The sequence below is a fragment of the Tupaia chinensis genome, unplaced genomic scaffold, assembly GCF_000334495.1.
Source record: "Tupaia chinensis unplaced genomic scaffold, TupChi_1.0 Scaffold138517_1, whole genome shotgun sequence".
NCBI classification, from domain to species: domain Eukaryota; kingdom Metazoa; phylum Chordata; class Mammalia; order Scandentia; family Tupaiidae; genus Tupaia; species Tupaia belangeri.
Window position 1 is genome coordinate 2,465,827 of NW_006198412.1, and position 23,018 is coordinate 2,488,844.

Here is a 23,018-nt window from a genome sequence, read left to right on the forward strand (position 1 = left end):
TTAGGTGAATAAAATCAGAATCAAGCAGGTAGATCTCAAGGTCCAGAATCTAGCAATGAAATGGGAAGCACTGTTAAGTCTCCATTCCAGCTTTAACAGTCACAAAGTTAATATATGTAATGCTCATTTCTCAGTGCAATATGTTCTCACTCTTTCATCCAGGATTATAGCAGTAGTCTGAAGAGATATTAATATGCCTATTTTAAAATAAAGAAAAAAATTTTTTTCTGAGGCATTTTAAGGTCCAACTACTTTTTGCTAAGAGCAGGAGTTAGAACTCCAATGTCTTGACTCTCCATAGTTGTTTTTTTATGTTCACTTTGATGACCCGTAATGGGATCCAAGTTAGAATTTTCTTACTTAGATAAGTAAGAATCATTGTGTGTGTTGAGAATCCCAGTGAGTACTGTGGCTTATAGTGCTTATGGAGAGGTCAGGGTATTTGTTTTTATGTGAACAGTGCTATTACTCATTGAGTGGTTAATGAATTTTTAAGCCTCCTGTAAATCCTGATGTTTCCAAAATCTTTATTTAAAGCTTGCCATACTTTAGGGCCAGCAGGTGACATGGTGGTTAAGACACTTAAAGACACTGGACTTCCACACTGCTACCCCTCAGTTCAAGTCCCAGACCTGGCAGCTTGCTTTCTCACTTTCCTTCTCTCTCTGATCAAATTAAAAAATAATAATAATAAATTAAATAATATTTTTAAGAAAAAAGCTTGCCATACCTGCTCCAATATGCCAAATTGGCATCTACTAACATCTTAGTCGGAATGGTATAAAAGTCCTTGCTATGGACCAGCAGGTGGCGTGGTGGTTAAGGTGCTGGACATTCCCACATGGCCAACCATGGTTTGAGTCCCGAACCTGGTAGCTTGCTTTCTCACTTCCTCTCTCTCTCTCTCTCTCTCTCTCTCTCTCTGGTCAAATTAAAATAAAATGAATGAATAAATAAAATAAAATAAATCTCTTTAAAAAAAGTCCTTGCTGTGTCCAATAATATATTTATTTTCTTCAGTGTTAATTAATAAAAAGTGAATTAATTTCTAGTTCTTCTTTGAGCTATATAAGTTGCCAAAACATGATTGCTATCTAAAGAATGTCTTTGAAAAATTATGAAATGGTTGGTTTTATGGTGTTATACAGCATTGTTCTTTTCAGACAAGTTCATCCAATTTTGTTAATGATTTTACATAAGCAAGTCTAGTGCATCTACTGGATTTTCTCACACATTATTCTAGAACACATTGCTTTTGTGTTGTAGATATTTGGGTGACTGGGGTTCACTTCTGTGATGTGTTTTTCATCAAAGCTGTTCAAAATAGGTTATTGGTTTCCTTTGGTATTATGACTGAGATCACTTGATCTTCTCCTTGAATTCTAATTGAAGCTCATTTCTCTCCCTTTTATTTTCAGATATTTGTATCTGCTGTTCTCTGGTGATGATCTTTTACCTTTAGACCACTGGGTGTTTAATACAGAGGCTCACCCTCTGCCTGTGTTACATTTAGCCAACACCACACTTTCAGGTAATCCTGCTGTTCGATGAAAACAGCTCCAGAAGGACCATTCTCACCTGTGTTTTGTTTACATGGACCACTACAAAAACTAGTCTGGAGAGGCGGCTTTTGAAAACCTGGACCTCTAAGTTAACATGGCAGGGTGAAACTATTCCCTGTAAGACTTTTCAGCTTGTAGATATATCAACTTTGAAATTATTCCATTTTATACCTGACCAAAATATGTTCTGGTACGTGTAGAACAGAGACCTGATGCGCTTTGATTCTTAATGAGATGATCACATGAGAAATGAAGCCTATTACTACTGTATTGTTTTTAGAGGCCTAGAGTCTGGAAGCTAGACTTCTTAGAGCAAGCCAAGAATATAGAGCACCTTGCAGGAGTTAGAGATGGCCTTTGGAACCAATTATATTTTGTTTCCTGCAGCAGTGGAGCAGCTTTCAAATCAGATATTTACACATTGTTTATCCCTTTTTTCTCCATTTTAATGATGGAATGAACTAAGATAAACAAGACCAAAAGAACAGTATACCTGCATCAGCAGCAAGAGGACTAAGAAAAGAAACAGAAATACCATCCTGTCTGAATTTCCAAGTTCCCCATTGGATGAACAGATTGGCAATAATTTCAAATACCAATGTATTTCACTGAAATTTCTTGATTAAATTTAGTTTTCTCTGGGGGCATGATCTCACAAATAATATTCTTAAAGTCTTTTTCTCCATATGGAATCATTGAAATTGCTCTTTATCATAACCACTACTTATGAGCCTGGGTTTGGGATTTTATGCATGTAGTTCAGTCTAGTGTTGGTAGCATGACAAAAAGTGGGGGAAATGCTGCAATTTGTTGCCTTGAAATCTGTTCTAAGAGAACTTCTTGGTTTTGTTTGTATATTATTTTTCCAAGCCAGCAAATTTACTGAGTAAATTTTATCCACTTTAGTCTCATAATAAAGTTAGTAGAGTCACTCAACTTACAACTTTAATTATGTGCAAATTTCCTATACTGTCATGCAGCTCTACAATTGCCTTGATAAGCTACATTACTTTTACAACTTATTAAAGCAAAAACAAAACACAGTGAAATTTCCTTAATTTATCTGGAATAGGGGCAGGAGATCTTTTTATTTGTTATCTCATCAGATGAGTCAGCTGTTCACAGATATTTTATGATTTTTAATTTCATCAAGGATATATATATATATATATATAATAACTTTCAGCAATAAAAGTGTTGTATAAGTAATCATATTAGATCAAAACTGGAATATATTTAAGAGACTTTCTTTTATCATCAGTAGGTTTTGCATTGGTATTTCTTTTTAAATAAATTGTTCTTTATAATTTAGGAGAACTTAAATTTTATAAAGAAGTATAAGCTGTCTAGTGCTTATATATTTTCTGTCCCTTGAATTTACATGAAAGTTCAAGATATTTTTTCTTCTTTACCTATAATACAGTTCAACTGACATTAATAAAAGTTGGAAAATATATAATTAGTCTAACATTTACTCAAAATTTAAAGATTTCATAAGACAAAATTTGTACAAGAAGCCTGTTTCGACATTCTGAAGGCTTATTTCCTTATTTGATCATTTTTGTTTTTAATTTTCTGTTAGCGTGTAGTAGATTTAAGTTGGGAAGATATTTAATAAATTAATATAATTAAATATTTTCTATGGGTGGTCATAATACACCACAATCATTAAGTGGTTTTCATAGTTCAGCCAGTGGTTCATAATGATAACCACCCCCAATTTTTTCAGGATACATAGAAAATTAAGATATAGAACCAGTTGCATTAAGTCTTTAGGAGAGTTAAATTTTAACACATATTTTGAAGTTGTGACATCTTTTACTACCTGGAAATTTTAAAATTTTAAATGAGAATAGTTGATGACTATGACTTTAGAAGAAAAGAGGAAAGTATTTTGTTGTAAAAAAAAAAAAAAAAACACAAAAACATAGTGGTTCTTCAAAATCTAGCACAAACCCACTTAAGAATTACTGAAAAAAGTAAAAGTCTTGACTTGGCTAAGACCCAAAGCAGTTGTACAGGTGACAGAGAACTCCCTTGCTTTTTGTTCAGAAGAATGCAGAATGAAGGGCCTTCTTGGCTTCCCAGAAATTTCTCAAGGGATGAGGAGACAGAACTCCTACTCCCAAGTATTCTGTATTACTTGGATACCTGGAGCTTAAGAGGAAGTAGAGAAATGTACAAGCCAGGTCAGTTCTTGGTTTAAGCAAAGAATTTGAGAAGAACAGTGTAAGGGTCTTCTTTACCACCCGTATCTTCTTCTTTGTGATGATAAGGCTAGAGCTTATAACAATGCTTCCATTTTTTCTTCTCTGAATACCAAAGGCAATTAAAAGTCAGCTACAAATGACTTGCCAGTGTTAATGTTTTCTTTTTTGTTACAAGTTTTTAGATTATTTCCTCCAGTATCAATCCTTATACCATATTCTGCTTAGTTCCCAAGAGTATTAGTTACTTTCTTTTGTCCTTATAGCTCTTTGCATTTAGTAGACCTTATATTGGGTCATCAGAAAAGTCAGGATGTGTTTTTCTTTGCAAAAATGCATCTTGACTTTTCCGATGACCTACTATTACTCAGGTTAAATGCTCATTACATTGTAAGACTTTCTGCAGAGACCCCAGAAATGCTCCTTTCCAGGTGCCTCCTCAGAATGCTGAAACCTCACCTTGTGCTGTTGGCACAAATGTATGAAACAGTTGGTACATAAAAGAAAAAATAATCGGTATATTGAACACTTCTTTACCTTCTACACCTATTTCTCGACATTTTAGAACTACACATTTTGGTTCAAACCAGTTTTTTAAAAATTAATATTATTGTTGTTCAACCTGTATAAAGTTGTTAAAACCAGGAGGATGGGGCCCTAACCAAAAAAGAAATCTCACTGTAGAAAAACAACTCCCCAGTCGGGGTTCTTACTTTCTGGTGGGTTGCAGTTTATGTCTTTCTAATACCGACTTACTCCTGTCTTTGACCAGATGTTGATATGTAAAAGTAAAGCCTGGGTATTGAAGGATACATTCTTTTTTGTGGAACATTAACCCTGATTTTCTATCATGCCATCTAAGCAACCGAGGACTTTACTTAGTAGATTTTAACCAAGCAGTTTGAGATCTCAACTATCAACCTGTCATCTTCTTCATTGCCAAAATCTTTGTCAAAAGTCCCAATTTGATCAAAGATTATGCTTGCCATTCTCATTATAATGTAGTTTCTCTAGAAGCTTGGATTTTTTTGAGTGCACGAGTAAATGAGAGAATGAGTGGATAAACATGTACGAAGTACATAACGTGCCATGCTTTTTGCCTGGCACTTTCAAGCATTATAACATTTTATGTGATTCCAGTGGCATTTTCTGTAGGAGAGTAGTTCATACCATTTTAAATGTTTTCCAATATGAATTGTGTTACAGAATTCTTAATTTTATATTTCATTTAAATTAAAGAGGAAAAGGTTTATAATATATTTTAAACAATGTGTTACTATATAATACTAACAACTATAATTGTAGTTAATAAACTAAAGTCTCTTGGAAAATGTCAAAGAAATATTTGATTTCTGATGCAACTTTGACTAAACTATTTACTTTAGAAATAAAAACATTCTTATTTTATTATTCTTATCACTTTAATTATATAATTAAAAATCAATGTTTTATAGAAGTGCTGGTTATTTTATATTCAAAAGTTTTTGTCACATAATTCATGAGTAAAACTTTGCAGTTGTAAATTGTCTTTGCTCTGGTGGGTCCTGTTAACAGCCCCATGTTGTTAAATATAAACGAAAGTATACTAAAATATTTCTGAGTTCTAAGTAGCAGTTCCTAGTCATCATATTTTGAATTCTTATTTTTCTTTAGGTTTCATTACCCTCAAATTGGCTAGTTCCTATATTATCCACTCTACACATAGTTATATACATAAATACAATTATACACAGAGATTTTTTAATACTGTCTGTTAATGAATAAACACCATTGTTGCTAACTGGTCTGGGCTGCACAAATTAGAAGCAGATTATTTGGATAATCGCACTTGGGATGGAAATATTTTAGTCCACTTAAACTCTGCTTCCGGAACATTGGTGAAGATGATTTTCTGTTACTTCAGCTCATTCAGATTATGGTGAATGTTCTTTCTGATCTATAACCAGTCAGCAAGTTTTTCTGCAAAGAGTCAGGTAAATACTTTAGGCTATGTAAGCCATACACTCTCTTTTATTACTCATTTCTGCTGTGAAGTATTAAAACAGCTGTCAATAATATGTAAATGAATGACTATAACTGTGTTCCAATAAAACTTTATTTACAAGACAGTTGGAGGGCTAGATTTGGCCTGCTGGTCATAGTTGCTGACCCAAATCCCAAGCTTAATTTGTGTGAGACCCTCCAAGTTTTGACCTATATCTTTTCTCAGTGTTTGGTTTTATGTAACTTATTTTTAAGTCAAAAAGATGTGCATATGTACAATTGTATGTATTTGTGTAACCTAAAGATACATTTGTTGTTTATTTGAAAGTACATATATACTCTTCTGGAGTCTGTTAGGCTTCAGGATGACATGACTATCCTGAAAGAGGCAGAATTTTTATTTTTGTCTTGGGGGGGGTAGGTATGCAATCAGCCATTATCCTCACTTTGTCACTTAATGCCATAATTCAAGATTCCCCATTTAAAAAGGGAGATCTGTGTGGTGTCAAATATATTCTCTTCAAGGTCTGTCTACTCATTGACCCTCGTAGCAGGATTCTGGATTGCTGAAGCTGCAGAAATTCATCTATCTGGGCATTATAAGAGCTCTATGACAAAAATATGATAGAATTTCTGATTTTGTGCTACAGAAACAAATCTTTTGAAAAATTCTAAGCAACAGAAAATGTGTTATGTACTCATTTATTTGTCACTTAGCAGAAACTATTCCTTTTTCAAACTGCAGAAGGATAATGCCTCTGTTACCTCTAGAACAGCCTAAGTCTGAGAAGAGGAAAGAAAAGATGTATTCAGGAGAGTTACCATCCTCTTTCCTTGTATAGCTCTCTCTTTCTTCAGTTCCTTTACAGTTCAGTACCATTGTTTTAGAATGTCAATACACATCATTTTTCAATTAAGTAACACCTCAACTTCAGTCTTACAATTCCACTATTTAATGATTAATCCATCTCAAACATGGTTTGAGCCCTGCATTGGTAGAACACATAAAATTGTTCATGTAATTACACAACACTGGATTACTAGCATTGCAGTGCATTAACCATTCTGAGACAGATTTTTCACTAAGAAATTTATCAACTGTTTCACTATTTTTGGAAAATTTAAAGGAGATAAAGTCTGTATTCAAAAAGGAACAGACATCTATTTTGTCCCTTTCACTTTATAAATGAGCTGCCTTTCCAGTTCCAACATAACGCAAGTTTTTACTTCAACTCCATGTGACACACACACACCACACAGAGGACTTTTGGACAGTTGCAAACATCCTGTAGCTATTTGAATACTACAGAAGTCTATTACAGACTGCCAGAAAACTATATGAGAATAAGTACAACTCTTTCTTGGGAAAAGGTTTTCTTTTAGGAAATTTAGAAATTATTTTTTTGCTGGATAAGTTAACTAAATAATCCCCAATTTTAACTACTGGATTTGGAAGTTGAAATGCCATTGTTCAATCTCACAGGTCTCAAATTCACTGATAACATTTTTACCTATACTAGTAAGTGGGGTAAGTATAACCTAAATTGGTACTCACCGGCTGCTCATGAACTGGTTTCCAGTCATGTCCTCCATAATGTGATTTTTACAAATTAAAGATGATATTGTATATTAAAGATCAAATAAAGATGTTCTTTAAATGAAAAGTCTTTTTTTTTTTTACTCATTCATGACAGTCTCTATACATTAACCGTGTTGCACAACCATTGCCACTACTTCCAGAACTTTTCCATCATTCTAAACAGAGACTCTAACCAGTAAACTATAACTCTCCAGTATCATTTTTCTCAGCCCCTAGTAACTTCCAATCTGCTGTCTGAGACAAATTCCTTAACTCTACTAAATCTCAATATCTTGCCTTTAGAAGGGATAATACCAGATTTTTAGGAGAATTAAATGTGAAAAATCTATGTACCAAGCTGTAAGTAACTCACAGTTTTGTTTTTAATTATTTTCATTAGCAGCAGATTAATCATTCCTAAAGGAATAGAAAAAATAATAAAGAGGGGAAGGGAAATTATGACAATGAACCCAGAAAAATCTAGTTTGACCTTTGTTTATATATGGATACTAAAAAGCAAAAGGGGATAAAAGAAAAGACATGATTTTTAAGATAGTCTTCAGTTTTATCATTCATGAGTCTGTGAAATAAGACTTGTTATTATTAAAAGGAAAAGTTTAATGACGCAAATATATCTATGATCCATATAAACTGAGTTGTTTGAAAACTATAGTAGTCACTTTTTGTTAGATGTATGCAAAAGTATATACTAAAAGTTAATGGTTATCTTTGTGTGGTAAGGATATAAAATAATAATTAATTCTTTGCTATTTTTTTGTCTAACTTAAAAAAAAAAAAAGTTAACAGCTGGGCCAGCAGGTGGCATGATGTTTAAGGGGCTAGATTCCCACATGAGCGGTAGAAGTTTGAGTCCTGGACCTGGTGGCTTGAAATCATGCCAGGTGCATGTCCAAAATCCTAGGAGGATTTGGAGGAAGAGGGATTACAGTGTGGGGATCCCTCCAGTCTGAAGGGTAATTTCTCACTTTCCCCCTCTCTCTTTCACGGTGTCCATACCCTATGACAAAAACCTTTTTCAGGTACAATTTGCATAAAATATGGCCACTGTAAAAATATGATGCAGTGATTTTTAGTAAGTTGATGAAGTGGTACAACCATCCACATGCCATATTTGGAGTAGATCTCCATTCCCATCCCATCCCTTGGCAACTACTGTCTGCTCTCTGCCTTTGTAGATTTGCCATTTCTGGACATTTCATATTAGTGGAACCATAGAGTGTATAGTCTTTGGCTTCTGGCTTCTTTTACCTAGCATCATGTTTTTGTTTTCAAGATTTATTCATACTATAGCAACTATCAAGAATTCACTCTTTTTTATTGCTGAAAATAGTTGATTATATGGATATACCATATTTTGTTTATCCGTTCACCAACTCAGATTTGGACTGTTTCTTCTTTTTGGCTGTTATAAATAATGCTATTATGAATATTTGTATTCAGGTCCTTTTTATTTCTCTTTTTTGTTGTTGTTGTTTGTTTGGAGAGGGTTTTTGTTTTTTGTTTGTTTGTTTGTTTTTTTGCTATAGGGTGTGTGCACTCACCAGAAAGACAGAGAGACAGAAAGCAAGAAATCATCCCCTACGGGGGATGGCCACGCCACAGTCCCTTCTCCATTCTCCTCTGAGGATCTTGGACACACACGCACACGTGCCCGGCGTGAGTTTAAACCACCGGGTCCAGGACTCAAACTGCGATCAACTACATGGGAGTCTAGTGATGTAGCCATTACACCAACTACTGGTCCCTCTTTTCCTTTTTTTTTTTTTGAGAGAGGGAGAGAATAATTTTTTTGCTATAGGGCACATGTGCTCCCCAAAGACACAGAGACTGAGAGCCAGAAAGTGAGAAATCACTCTCTAGGGAGGATGCTGCAATCCCTTCTCCTTTGATCCCCTTGCGATTTTGGGCATACATGCACACATACCTGGCATGAGTTTTAAGTCGCTGGGCCCAGGATTTGAACCACTATCAACTATGTGGGAGTCCAGTGACGGAACCATTAGGCCATCTACTGATTCATGCATTCAAGTCTTTGTATGGACATACGTTTTCCTTTATTTGGGGTATACCTAAGGAGTGAAATTGCTGAATCATATAACATTCTATATAACTTTATAAGAAACCACCACACTGTTTTCCAGAGTAACTTTTGCCTTCTCACTAGCAGCATGAAAGGATGAGGGTACCAGTTTTTCCCTATCCCCTCCAGCACTTGTTAGTGCTTTTTTATTGTCTGCCTTTTTTATTATAGCCATTGTAATGGGTTTAAAGTTGTATCTCATTTCGGTTTTTAATTTGCATTTCCTTAATGACTAATGATGTTGACCATCTATGCTATTAGCCACGCATGCCTTTTGTAAAATGTCTATTCAATTATTTTGCTCATTTTAAAAATTGAATTGTTTTATTGAGTTATAATAGTTCTTTATATATTCTGTATGTTCTCTGATTGTGGTTGGGCTTTTAAATTTTTAAATAGCTTTTGAAGTACAAAAGATTTTAATTTAGATGAAGTGCAGTTGATTCGTTTTTTATAGTGTAGTGTGAGCTTTCTTGCCTAATTTGACATCTCATCAGGAGTTTTCTTCTAGAAGTTTTATAGGTTTAGCTCTTATATTTAGGCTATGATCTCATTTGAATTAATTTCTTATGTATGATAAGGGCTAATGGCATTTTTGTATATGGACATCTAATTTTCCCATTATTATTTGTTGAAAAGACAATCATTTCTCTATTAAATTTATTTGGCAACTTTGTAAGATATGGATTAGTCATTAATGTAGTTTTATTTTGGGACTCCTAATTTTGTTCCATTGGTGCATGCTGTTCCATATTCCAAAAGTCAGGGGCAGAGTTTTTCGGTTTTGTTTTGTTTTTTTGTTAAGTGTGCTGTAGGGTGTGTGCACTCACCAGGAGAGAGAGAGCACACGAGAATATGAGAAATCATCCCACAGAGGGCTGGTGTCTGTGCTGCAGTCCCTTCTCCATTCTCCTCTCAAGATTTGGGGTGTGCATACACACACACCTGGTGTGTTTTTCAAGCCTCCAGGTCTAGGATTTGAACTGCACAGTTGGCCGTGTGGGATCCAGCCTTAATTACTATGCCACCAACTGGCCCCAGAGGCAGTTTTTATTGTCTCCTTTCCCCCCTGGAAATAGGTCATTCCTGTTCTTGTGTCTTTTTTTGTTGTTGAAAATTGGACATTTTGGATAACATCATTGTAACAGCTCTGGATTCTGATCTGATCTTCCCTACCCAGGGAGGTGGAAGTTTTTTTGTTTGTTTGTTTTTTGTTCTGTTTTGGAGAGGTTTTCGCTATAGGGTGTGTGTGCTTGCCAGAAAGACAGAGGCAGAGACAGAAAGGGAGAACCCCCCCTCCCCCCCCCCGGGGAATGGCCACGCCGCAATCCCTTCTCCTTTCTTTTCTCGGGATCTTGGGCACACACACACACACACACACACACACACACAAACTTACCCAGTATGAGTTTAAGCCACCGGGTCCAGGTCTCAAACAGTGGTTGACTACATGGGAGTCCAGCAACATAGCCATTATGCCCTGTTTGTTTTTGAGGCTGCTTTTTGTTTGTCGATTGGTTTAGTATTTGCCTGGACTAATTCTGTGGAGGCTGTCTTCTCCCATGGTGTGCAGCCACTGATGTCTCTGCTCAGTTTTGTATTTTAAAAACAGTTTCTATTTTATTAGTCCTGGAGTCAGCCCTATGTCCACAGGGCTTAGTGGTCAGGGTTTATTCAGAGGTTGTGCTGAAAAAGCTTTAGCCAGGAGTGGCTTCTACTCTGACCTGTGTGTAGGTCGGAGAACACATTCCAAGCTTAGGCAGTTAACAAGTCTTCCCTAATTTTTACTTTACCTTGGACCTTCTCACGTGTTTTCTGCCTATGTCCAGGACCCCAGTCAGGAGTGTGTGGAAGTAGCTGGGGCTTTCTCCCATCTCCTAAGCATGTGCTCCACCTGGTGGCAGCATCCTAAGCCAGCAGGGATATGTGGCAAGGTATGCGATGGCTATCTCATTCCATGCATCTCCCTGTTACATTTTTGGCCAGTCTGTTGCTTGCCCTACCCAGAACCAAGACTTCAGGCTAATTGCATTGATCTTTCCTATTCATTTGCTACCAAGTTGCTTCTTTTTCTGCATTCTGCTCCAGATTGAGTCGTCACCTCACATCTTGTCCTGCCATGATAGAACTGCCATGTTTGTGGACCTAAAAGGGAATGGGAGCAGCCCTACACTGAAACACTACAGACACACTGTTCTTACCCAAGATTCAGTAACTGTTCTTGAATTAATACCTCCCAATTTGATGTATACCTGGTCAATTTCTAGAGTCATAAGATGGTAGATTAAAAAAAAAAAAAACAACTTTTGTTTATTTTATTCTTTTCAGAGGAAAAGATTCGGTGTGCTCCTCACTCTGCTATTTGTCATTCCAGGAATGAATAGGCAGATAGATACCTTTATGAATAATCTTTATAAATTCCTCCACAGACTTCAGCCTTCTTCCGGTTTCCTTCTGCCCATCTGAAAGGTGACCCATCAAAATCCTACTTATCTTTTCTGGTCTCATACCACTGACACTCAACAGAAGCTTCTCTGCTTGCCCTAACTTTCGAGTGATTCTTCCACATTTATGCATCCATAGCTTTTTCTTATAAATCACATTTATAACATTTTGCCTTATATTTCACTCATTTTTAGACAATTCTTTATCTCCTCTGCTGGATTACCACTTGTTTAAGGACATGGTATCCTAGGCATCTTTTTATTAATCTTTACAACTTTAATAGACATCCTAGTTCCCAGGGCCCAATATTCTTCCCACCAGACCAGGGTGCTCCATTTAAGGATGATTATAGTCCATTTCTGTTTTCCCTAAGTTTTCTACTGGTGAAAACCTTAGTCAAAGCCACAGATACTAAGGAAAGTCTGTACGTAACACAGATACAGTGTGTATTGTGTTCTTCTTTTACGAATGTGGGAACTCTACAGTACACTGACCTTTCAGTGTGTACACTGGTGTATGAACTGTCATGAAGACATAGTGTAGGGAATAGGGAACTTTGCTTAGTCCAGAACCCATACAGCAGCCCTTGATCTTCTCAGTAATGACCGTAAGTAAGAGTTATTAGAAGATGAAAAACAATATCATACTAGAAGATAGGCCTAGAAAAATTCTAATTTGAACCTTACAAATAAGTTTAGTGCGTGTAGAACAATAGGTGTGTTGTAGAATAGTATATTTAATGACATGAATTGTAATTGCTCCTAGTTACTGTTATTTATACAACTCTGCTTAAGGCCTCAGGCAAGTTATCCATCTTCTCAGAACCTCAGTTTATTTTCTATAAAACAGAACTGAACTAGAAATTTTGAATGTGATCAATGAGATAATTAATATGGTTATTATATTTTACATTTATTGAACTTTTACCCACTGTTTGCCAGAGCCGTAATAGGACTGAGGAATACAGAAATCAAAATAAAATGACTACCCTCATACAGAGACTGGCCACTAAGTTTTGTGGGAAATGCTATAAAGAGGTATATTTTCAGCACTACAGGGGCCTGGTAGGATCCTCATCAAGCTCAGCATAATTTGGGAGGTTAATCAGGACAGATTCTCAAAGTAATTGACTTTTCAGTAAAATTCACTAAAACTGAATTTTAAGAGGAGATCAGATTTGAAGATACAGGGAGCTGTTTCATAAGGCAAAGTGCAAAGTGTTTCTGGGGTTAGGCGGTCATGAGGTCCAAAGCCAAGGTGGTGAGACTGGCCTGAACTTGAGAAGGAACATCCTTTTCACTGGGGCCCATAAAGCAGCCCTCTCAGGCAGTCCTTTCTAAGCCCTGAGACTGCATTATCCTTGGCCAAAAATAGGGGCCAGAAAATTACTGGGGCACCCACCAAGATCTCCAGAAGTAGTTTTCCCTTCTGAAAGTTGGTTTTCATCTTCCACCAATACCAAAGAGCCTATAAAATACAAACAATGAATGTTATTTAAGAAGTTAAGAGACCCCCCCCTGGAAATAACATTCAAAAATACTCATCAAATCTGGGTATCTGTAAAATAAGCCTGGACACAGTATTTTGTAATAGTTCAACACAAGAGTCTCAAAATTTATGCCACCAGAGGGCACTTTATCTGTCTGTCTATCTACAGATAAGTACGTTCGTAATCTTCCACTGGTTGAAGCCTGGGAGGCTAAAGATGTAGTGAAACCTCTTGCGTAAGTGTTTTAGTGTACCATGGCATTGGCTAACGGAAGGATGCCACAGTTCTTGGTAGCTCAGGCAAGCCTAGCACCAAGAGCTCACCAGGACCTACAGCAGCCCGGACACAGGACCTGCCTGCCTCTGGGCTTATGCCCCACCGGAACCAAGTCAGTGATAAAATGTTTTCCAAATGGAAGACAAATACTGCCTTTAAAAGATATTTCCCTTTCCTTCAAACATGGCTTTGAGCTAGTGGATAACAGTTACTAGAATATGAAAGGCTTTGAGCTAGTAAGTAAAAGTTATTAGAAGATGAAAAACAATATCCCATATTAGAAGATAGGCCTAGAAAATTCTAATTTGAACCTTACAAATAAGTTTAGGGCATGTAGAACAATAGGGGTGTTGTAGAATAGTATATTTAATGACATGAAGATGTAGAACAATAGGGGTGTTGGTAGAATAGTGTATTTAATGACATGAATTGCTCGTAGTTACTGTTATTTATACAACTCTGCTTAAGTCCTTTTAGAATCATTACTTCTTTAAACATTTACTGAACATCTGCAGGGCACTGGAAATTCAGAGCCAATCGTGACGCCTCACTTGCATAGCTTCTGGCAAGAAGAGGATGGGATGGTAAGCCAGTGTCGTTTGCCAGGAAAGGTGTATACCACATGCCACTAAAGCAGAGAAAGAGGAGAAAGATGTGAGGGGTGAGGGGTGGTATCTTCCCCTCCATGGTGTAGAACTGAGTTTGTCAGAGCAGTGATTATGTTTGAGGGCAGAACTGAACCTTCTGGAGTAGGAATGGACCACATGCTTGTGAAGAAAGTGGAGAGAAATCCACACCATCATAACTCAAGTTTTCAGAGAGGAATTACTCATCTGACTGAAATGTGAGGAATGAGAAGTCTGTAGGATGTGGTAGGAATCTGGCTGCAGCAAACAAGGGAAAGATATTCTAGGAAAAGGAAACGTATTCAAGGCACTACAGTAAGGAGGGGATTGCAATTCACAGCAACCGCAATGGTGAACACAGCACACGACACATTTGAAGCACAACAGTAAGGCTGGAGCAGATGAGCCGGGGGACACTATGGAAAGAGGTCAGAGAAGTATCAGGGACCTAGTCTCTTAAGGCTTAGTGGTGTCAGGAGCTGGAAGGTGGTAAAATGGGTACAGCACTGGACTCCCACATGGCCAACCATGTTTCAAGTCCTGGACCCAGTGGCTTGAAAATCATGTGGGGGGCATGTGTTGGGGACCAAAATCCCAGGAGGAGAATTGAGAAGGGATTATGTGTGATTTCTCACTTGTCCTCTCACTGTCTCTCCAGTGAGTACACGTGCTTTATGACAAAAACAAAAATAAATAAAGACTTAGTGGTGTCTCATGAAGAGTTTGACTTTATACTGAGTGAAACCAAAGAACCTGAAAGACTGAACAGGGTTGCCACATTATCTGCCTGGTTTTCAAAGAGTCATCTGATTTCTGTGGAGGATAGGCAACAGGAGAGACATTCTGGGAGAAGAGACACCAGTTAAGAGGCTTCTGAAATAATCCTGGTGAGGAATGATGGTGGCTTAGACCAGCAGTGAAGGAGGCAGTGAAATGGTATATGTATTTGAAACTAAAACGGGTATGATTTAATATAGATATGAAAGGAAGTCACAATCTGAGTTTTTGACCTGAGCAACAGGAAGATAGAGTCACAATTTACTGAATGGGGAAGATCAAGATTTAGGAAGGGTGCAATGAAGAATTTGTTCTTGGACGTGTCACTTCTTCAATTCCTATTAGACAGCTCACTGGACAGAGAGAGTGTGAACCTAGAGCTGAAGAGAGGTCTGGGCTGGAGAGAGAAAGCTGGCCAGTCATCAGCATGTAACTGTATAGACATGGTTAAACCACTTAGAAATGGAGAAAAGGACCTATGGACTGGGCCCTCAGGCATTCCAATGTTCAGAGGTTTGAGGGATGAGAAGGAGCCTGAGGAACAGCCAGGGAGGTAGGAAGAGAGCCCTGAGACCAAGACAGAGTAAACCAGTGCCACTAATGGCTCTAGGAAAGGGAGCCTTCAGAATTGGGTTGGGTTTGGCAACGTGGAAATGATTGGTGACCTTCACAAAAAACTCTTCTGTGAAATGGTAGGGACAAAATAGTTTCAAAAGGAAATGGAGAAGTGGGGATGGTGAGTAGAAACAATTCTTTAAGGGAGTTTTGCCATAATGAAGAGCTTGAAAACAGGTGGTCATCAGACAGATACGTAATCAAAAAATACTTTCTTTTAGAGGGAAATATTGCAACCTGTTCATAGTCTTGGGGAAGTGATCTGAGAAAGGGAAAATCTACTGTTGCAGGAAGGGACCTACAGGCGCCATGTCCTTAGGTGGAGGAGTGGGACGTGGCCTGGAAGGAGTTTGCAAAACTTATTCCTTACAACAAGAGGGAAACCAGCCAGTGGGAAGAGATAAAAGAATAGTGGAGTATTCTCTTCTGGTTGCTTCTGTTTTCTCCATGAAATGGGAAGTAAGATTATTGAGAGTGGGAATGGGAGAAGGCGGTGTTGGAATTTAAAGAAAAAGGAGAAGGTGAGAAAAAGAATAAGAGCTTCATAGGAAGGTGGGAGTTTTAGGGACTGGTTAAAGTGGCCTCATTAAACTGGTCTGATAATGTGACCTGTGGACTTTCTACCACCTTTGCAATAAGAACAGCTTAAAAGTGAGGGGCCGGCAAATAGTATGGTGTTTAAGGCACTGTACTCCCTCCCACATGGCCAACCATGGTTCGAGTCCCAGACATGGCAGCTTGAACATCATGCCAGGCACGTGTGTGTGCGTGCCCAGAATCCTGAGAGGAGAATAGAGAAGGGGCTACGGTGTGGCCATCCCCTCTGGGGGATCATTTCTCACTTTCCCTCTCACTGTCTCTCTCCATCAAGTACACGTACCCTTATGACAAAAATCTGAAAACAAACAAAACAACCAATGGAATTTTTAAAAGAAAAGAATTTTTTTAAGCATTAAAAACTAAGAGCTTAGTGAAGGATCATCAGACTAAAATCTAGGTGGAGTAAACCCAAAGAGAGAAACCCAGCATTCTAGGCTACCTTTGATCTGAGGGCATTCGCTAATGAGGAAGAAGGATCTAGGACACTGAGTTCCTGCCTATGCCTGGAGGGAAGCATCAAAATCAGTCGCCCACTGGATGCCCAGTCCTCTGGGCTCACCTTCAGTTCTACGCACAGTTGCATAAGGCAGTGCCTCTGCCTTTCATTCGGGAGCTTGAGGAAGGGGAGCTCAGGTCGACAGTTGACCCCGAAGGCCCAAGTGGAAATGTACAGGTGACCTGGAGACTAGCACGTTCCATCTCCTCCACTTGGGAAGCAGAAAGCTATATGGCAAGAAGAGAGGACCCCGAGGAGGAGGGAAAAGAAAGACAGGCTCAGGGCAGAGGCTGCAGCTGCACACAGGCCTCAGGCCACCCACAGCCCTGCCTGCTGATCTCGGAGAAGGGAGCTGCAGAGCACAGCAGCCCCTTCCCAGCACCCCAGGATCTTATATCTGGTGCTGCACCTCAAGGCAATGCCTGTCCTTCAGCATAGCACACTGGCCTTCTGTGTAGCACTGGCCAGCTAGCCTCCTCACCCGCTGCTCCCTGCTTCACAGCTCCCACTGACAGCACCAGCATGGGCAGCTGGAAGGGAAGGGAAATAAACAGAAGACAGAAGGACAAAGCCAGAGGGGATACACATGCATGAGGAGGAGAAGGATGCTAGGAGGCAGGTCTTGAATGAACGTGAGAGTGAGTGAGTGTTTATGTGCACGTCTTCCACCCTGTAGGACCAGTGAGGGGTTATTTATGATGGAGGTGGAAGTCTAGGGGGGCCCACAACCCTCTCTGCTAGAGTCCTACTCACTTGATCATGCAGGTGAGTTCAGCCTGGGGGCCAGCAGAAACCCCATACCCCTGGCTTAGCAAAGGACATTTCAAACCAGAAAGGGCAAGGCCAAAGAGAGCCTGCTAACACTTGGTCTGTTCATAAGTCCCCAAGCAAGACCTGTCTCCTTTTCCTAGTTGACAGACAGCATCACTGAGGAAGAAGCTTGATGTGGCTTTGGTCTGAGCCTGTCAGAAACCAACTCAGCTACTTAAACATAAGGATATACAGGGGCTGAGCTCATCTGCAGAAAGCTGGAAGCCAAGGCTTGGAGAATGGGTTCAGGAAGCCAGGCCACCGAAAGCACTGAGCAGGAGACTCCTGCCAGTCATGACTCATTCTTAGGCCCATCCCAGACCTGTCCTTAGTGCCCTCTTGCTTTGCAGCCTCACATGAGGTTCGTTTCAGGTGAACAGTGGGGAAGCGTCCAATTACTCATCTTGCTACTTGAGAAAGGGAGGTTTCTGCTCTTGAGAGTCACACAGTAGGCAGATTCCTGAAAACGTGGAGGGCTGTTTAGGTGCTGGCATGCAAAAACAAAGATACTTCCTACAAAGGCAAACACACAAGGTTCAAGTCTCGAGCCTGTTGCATATTCCCTGTATAACCGTGAGTCACAAATATGTATCTCTCTAAGCTTCAATTTTCTCATCGGAAAAAGTGAGTAGTCATACCCCTCTTACAGGGTAGTTGTGAGGATGAACTAGATTGTCCCACATGGCCTCACCAGACCCAACCAGCTGAAGTCAGACCACCGTTTTTTCCCTAGCAGCAGCTGTCTGGTTGGATAGGAATTTAGGCCTTCACACAGACTCACCACTTGGCTCCAGCCTTGCTTGACACCTCCCAGTCTACAACGGCTCTTAGAGGTGTAGTTACCTCATATCCTTCGAACACTATAAATCCCTCTACAACTCAGGCTCTTGTCATTCAGCTTGACAATAATAGCCTTGTATTTCAAGCCCTTCCAAAATGCCAGGCCCTCTGCTAATCGTATTACAGACATTGTCTTATATAATCCTCTTTAAAAAGTGAGGTAGGTACTAACATCACTCCCATTTCCAGATGAGGAAACAGCCTCAGAGGAGCTAAGCAGCTTCCCCATGGTTATTTGAAACAAGAACCTACACTGCTAACCACTAGACAATACTACCCATAGCAATGGCTACGGCCATGTGAGCTCACGGTGTGAAGTCAGGCTTCCCCAAGAGCCCATGCCCACTGGAGAAGTTAAAGGATCCTGCACTTCCCTCCAGAGCTGGGTGGGTGTCTTCCACAACTTGGTTGCCAGGCTCGTGAGTCCAGCGGGAGCTCTGGGCTGCCGACAGTGGTCTGCACTTGACCAGCACCTCAGCAGCCTGGCAGCCTTCTCCCTTCTGGCTCACAGGAAGCACCGCCAGAGGAGATGAGGCCAAGGAAGTCAGGAAGTCGTGGCCCTGGGTTACACTCTGTTCAGAGCCAGGACCAGGAGTTGGGCCTGAGCTTGCAGGAGCTATACAGGACCAACTCTTGTGAGCATTGTCCACGACATGGTTCCCAAAGACAGACTAAGGAAAGAACTAAGGACCACTGGAAGCCTCCCAGCACACGCCGAGGATATTCTTTTGGAAAGGGCACCGGTGTGTGAGGTCTCGTGCAGTCCCGCTGGGTGTGCAGGGCCCCAGCACTCTCCAGAACAAATACCAGGAAATAGTAACCGTGTCTGTGGAGGACACAGCGAAGAGGCTTACCTGTGGCTTCAGCAGAGGTGGCACATGTCACTTTACCTTTGATGAAATAAATGTTTCTCAGAAATACAACATGAAACATTCTGAGAATCTGGTGTTTTTCCACTTGGCAAACATCTGTGATTTATGGAGCACACCGTGCCCTGTGCTTGCTCTATTCCTTTCCTTCCTCCTCCACCCACATTCTCTGTTAGCCCACCACTGGCAGGAGGCCTAAAAGATCAGCTGAGCATGCTCAGCTCCCAGGGCTTTTCTCCAGTGCTGCAAAGGACCCTGGGAGATCTCCTGGAGCAGAGCAGTACTCTCATTGACCTGGAGCCCATGGCTTGTTGCTTATGTCTTGGCAATATTTCTTGAAAAGTAAGAGCAGGGGGCAGAGTACTCCTTGGCCTTGCCAGGAGCCAGTGGATATCAAAAGAGACCTCGGTTGACATGGCTCCTGGTTTCCCAGCAACATTAGGAGAACAGAGAATGCAAAGGGCACAGCCACCAGCACACTTCAGCCATGGAGAGATGCTTCCTGGAGCTTTCACTTTCTTAGACTTTAGAATCTCAGCCTCCTCCTAAAGAAAGGTAGAGTTTTTAAACTGTCTATCTTGATGGGGTACTAGTGGACATCCTTGGGGGGCAATTTGCAAATTAGGAAACCAAGAAAAGTGGGAAGGACTTTTAAAATTTTTTCACTGCATCAGTCCTGTAGTACAGTGGTTAAGTTCTGCATAGAGTAAACTGAATCCCACATGGCTGACCAGGGTTTGAGTCCTTGCCCCAATGGCTTGGAAAACAAGCTGAGCAGAAATTGGCATGTTCAGTATCCTGACAGGACAGAGAACTGGAAGAAAAAGGGTTGCAGCATTACCAGGCTCCACTGGGATAGCAGCAGCAGGGTGATGGAGTGTGTGTGTGTGGGGGGGGTAGGGGGTGGTGGTGGTGGTGGTTCTCTCTCTCTCTCATAAAAAAATCATTTGTTCAACCTTTGTTTATTTATGAAGCACATTCTGTAATCATTAGTGCTGAGTTACTGGGTGCTTTACAAAGATTAGTTATATTTAGTCTACTAAGCAGCTGTCAGCATATTGTCATTTCTTCCTACTTTGCACTCGGGCTTCTTTGACTCAGAAAAAGTGCCCCGGAAAGGGCTTCATCCCACGTAGTTTTTTGTCAATAATTTATCCGGTTCGTGCTGGTGAAAATGACTCAGCTAAACAGACTCGAGACATTTTCAACTGCAGTTAGTGTAGCCAATCTGTCCTGTGGCAGGGACAAAGATTGACACCAGGGTGCAGAAGTGAGCAGGTAAGTCCCTATTCTCAAGAAGACCACAGCCTAAACATGCCCACACCACAAGGTGGAATCAACGCTTTAGAAAACGCATAATGTGCTGTGGGCAGAGAGAGCTGGAAATGAGGAAAGCGTTATTAAAAAAAAAAAAATGGCATCAGGGAGATCGAACAACCATCCCCACCTCTGCAGCCCCTTTCTTCCATCTGTATCTTTTATCCTCCTTTTTTCTTCCTAACATAATCCATTCATTCAGACATTCGCCAAGCCCCACGATGTTCCAGGCACAGTTCTAAGCCTGGGCAATACAGGGATGAGTAAGACAGAGTCCCAGCAATTTGCATACTTGTAGTAGGGTGGGGATGGATGACAGGTACCAACAAGTGGATAAGCAAATGTTTTATAATGTCAATGATGAGTGCTGTAAATAAAAGTAAACTAGGATGGAGGGCAGACAAATAATAAGTGCAAATGGGGGGAGGTATGTGTGTCCAATTATAAATACAGTGTTGAGGAAGTCTTTGCTGAGGTGGGGACCTGAATGAAGGGACAGAGTGAACCGTGGGAGCTCTAGGCCAAGAGTATTGCAGGTGGAGGGAATAGCAAGCACATTCGGTGGCCATGACCATGGGAGGGTAGTGAATGAGCCGAAGGGAAAGACGACTAGGTTGGAGAGGTAAGCAGGGGCCAGATCATGAAGCGCCAAGGTGAGGAATTTGGGTTTTATTCCAAGGGTGGTAGGAAGCCACTGAGTTTTGAACAGGGAGTTACATGATCTGACTGGTGTTTTTGGAAGATTCTTGTGACCTCTTTAAAAGGTCAAGATGGAAAGCAGAGACAACTTGTGAATATTTCCAATATGAGAAAGGAGAAACAGAGTTGGCATTTCTGATCCACGTAGGAAAAAAGAGCTGGAGGAGTAAGGTTGGGGAAAAGGGACCTCAGGGTTCAGCTCATTTGATACCTGAGTGGAGATATTAAGCAGGCAGTTGGGGTGTCTGAAGTTAAGGGAGTAATCAGACATACTCATTGCCACCAAGAAGGCAAATTAGACGAGGACTAACAAAAGTTTTTAACAGAGTCAGCCTTCAGGGAATTATTAAAACCTGCCTTGCCAGAGTAACATCAGTAGAGTGATGAGAGTCAAAGCCAAATATGGAGAATGAAGATGGTGAGTACGGCTTGTCCTTCCAAAAGGACTTTTTGGTTTTACTAATTCTCTTTTTCTATTTCATTAATTTCGACCTTATCCCTATTTATTTATTTCTACTTTCTTTGAGGTTTCTGTTCTTTAACTTAGATTAGAAGTTTTTCTTCTTTTTCTTTTTTTTTCTTTTTTCCTATAGGGCACATGTACTTGCTGGAGAGAGACAGCAAAGGAAAGTGAGAAATCACCCTCAGTGGGGAGGGCCGTGCCACAATCCCTTCTCCTCCATTTTCCTGTCAGGATTTTGGGCACACGCACACATGTACCCAGTGTGTTTTTCTTTCTTTCTTCCTTCCTTTCTTTCTTCCTTTCTTTCTTTAGAGAGAGATTTTTGCTATAGGACACATGGGCTCTCCAGAAAGACAGACAGAAAGCAAGAAATCACCCCCCAGGGGCAATGGTCACACCACAATCTCTTCTCCTCTACTGTCCTCCTGGGATTTAAGGCATGCACACACATGTGCCTGATGTGAGTTTCAAGGTGCCTGGTCCAGGACTTGAACCACAGTCGGCCATGTAGGAGTCCAGCACCTTAACCACTATACCACATGCTGGCCCCATTTCCCTCTTCCCCCGTATGTTTTTCAAGCCACCGAGTTTGGGACTCAAACTGTACAGTCGGCCACTTGGGATCCAGTGCCTTCTTCACCACACCACCTGCTGGCCCTCTTCTTTCATTTTCAGGTGTATTTATTTTATGTCTTCCATGAGTAAGAGAGGCACAGAGAAAGAGACAGCACTCCCAAAGGGCAAAGGGTCTGGATGCTGTGATCCACCCCCAACTTCAGCCAGCCCCAGATGATGAGCATGCACATGCCCAGTGAGCCCAGGGAGGTCACCGACATGAACCCACAGCCTCACAGTCTCTGCACAGAGGTCAGCCTTACAGAGCACTGTTTTCCTGCCGCGCCACCATCCATCCCCTTTTCTTCTTTTCTAATACAAGTATCCAAGGCTATACAAATTTCAAAGATCATATATGCAGTATTCCACGAATTTCGACATATGGTGATTTATCATGTAGTTTAAGTATTTACAATTTTTCATTATGAATTCTTTGACCCTGCCTCATGTTTATCCCAAGCAAGGATGCAATTACGAAGATGAGTTTACTGAAGAAAACCAACAAAAATGACAGGCAGATTTGAATAACAAACACATGGAAATTCTAGGAGCAAAAAATGTGACCACTGAAATGAAAAACAGTCAATGGATTAGACAAAAGACTCGACATATTGAAAGAATTTATCCAGAATACAGCAAAGAAATAACA

General features: G+C 40.2%; 1 protein-coding gene across 1 annotated transcript in view; it reads left to right on the forward strand.

The window, feature by feature from the left end:
* Window positions 1–2,590, forward strand: part of MAN1A2 (mannosidase alpha class 1A member 2) — a 203,289-nt gene extending 200,699 nt beyond the window's left edge. The window contains exon 13 of the mRNA XM_006161400.3: window positions 1,419–2,590. Within this exon, the coding sequence (XP_006161462.1) occupies window positions 1,419–1,551 (133 nt within the window). The 3' untranslated portion in view covers window positions 1,552–2,590. The remainder of the gene's footprint in view (window positions 1–1,418) is intronic.
* The last annotated feature ends 20,428 nt before the right edge of the window (window positions 2,591–23,018 follow it).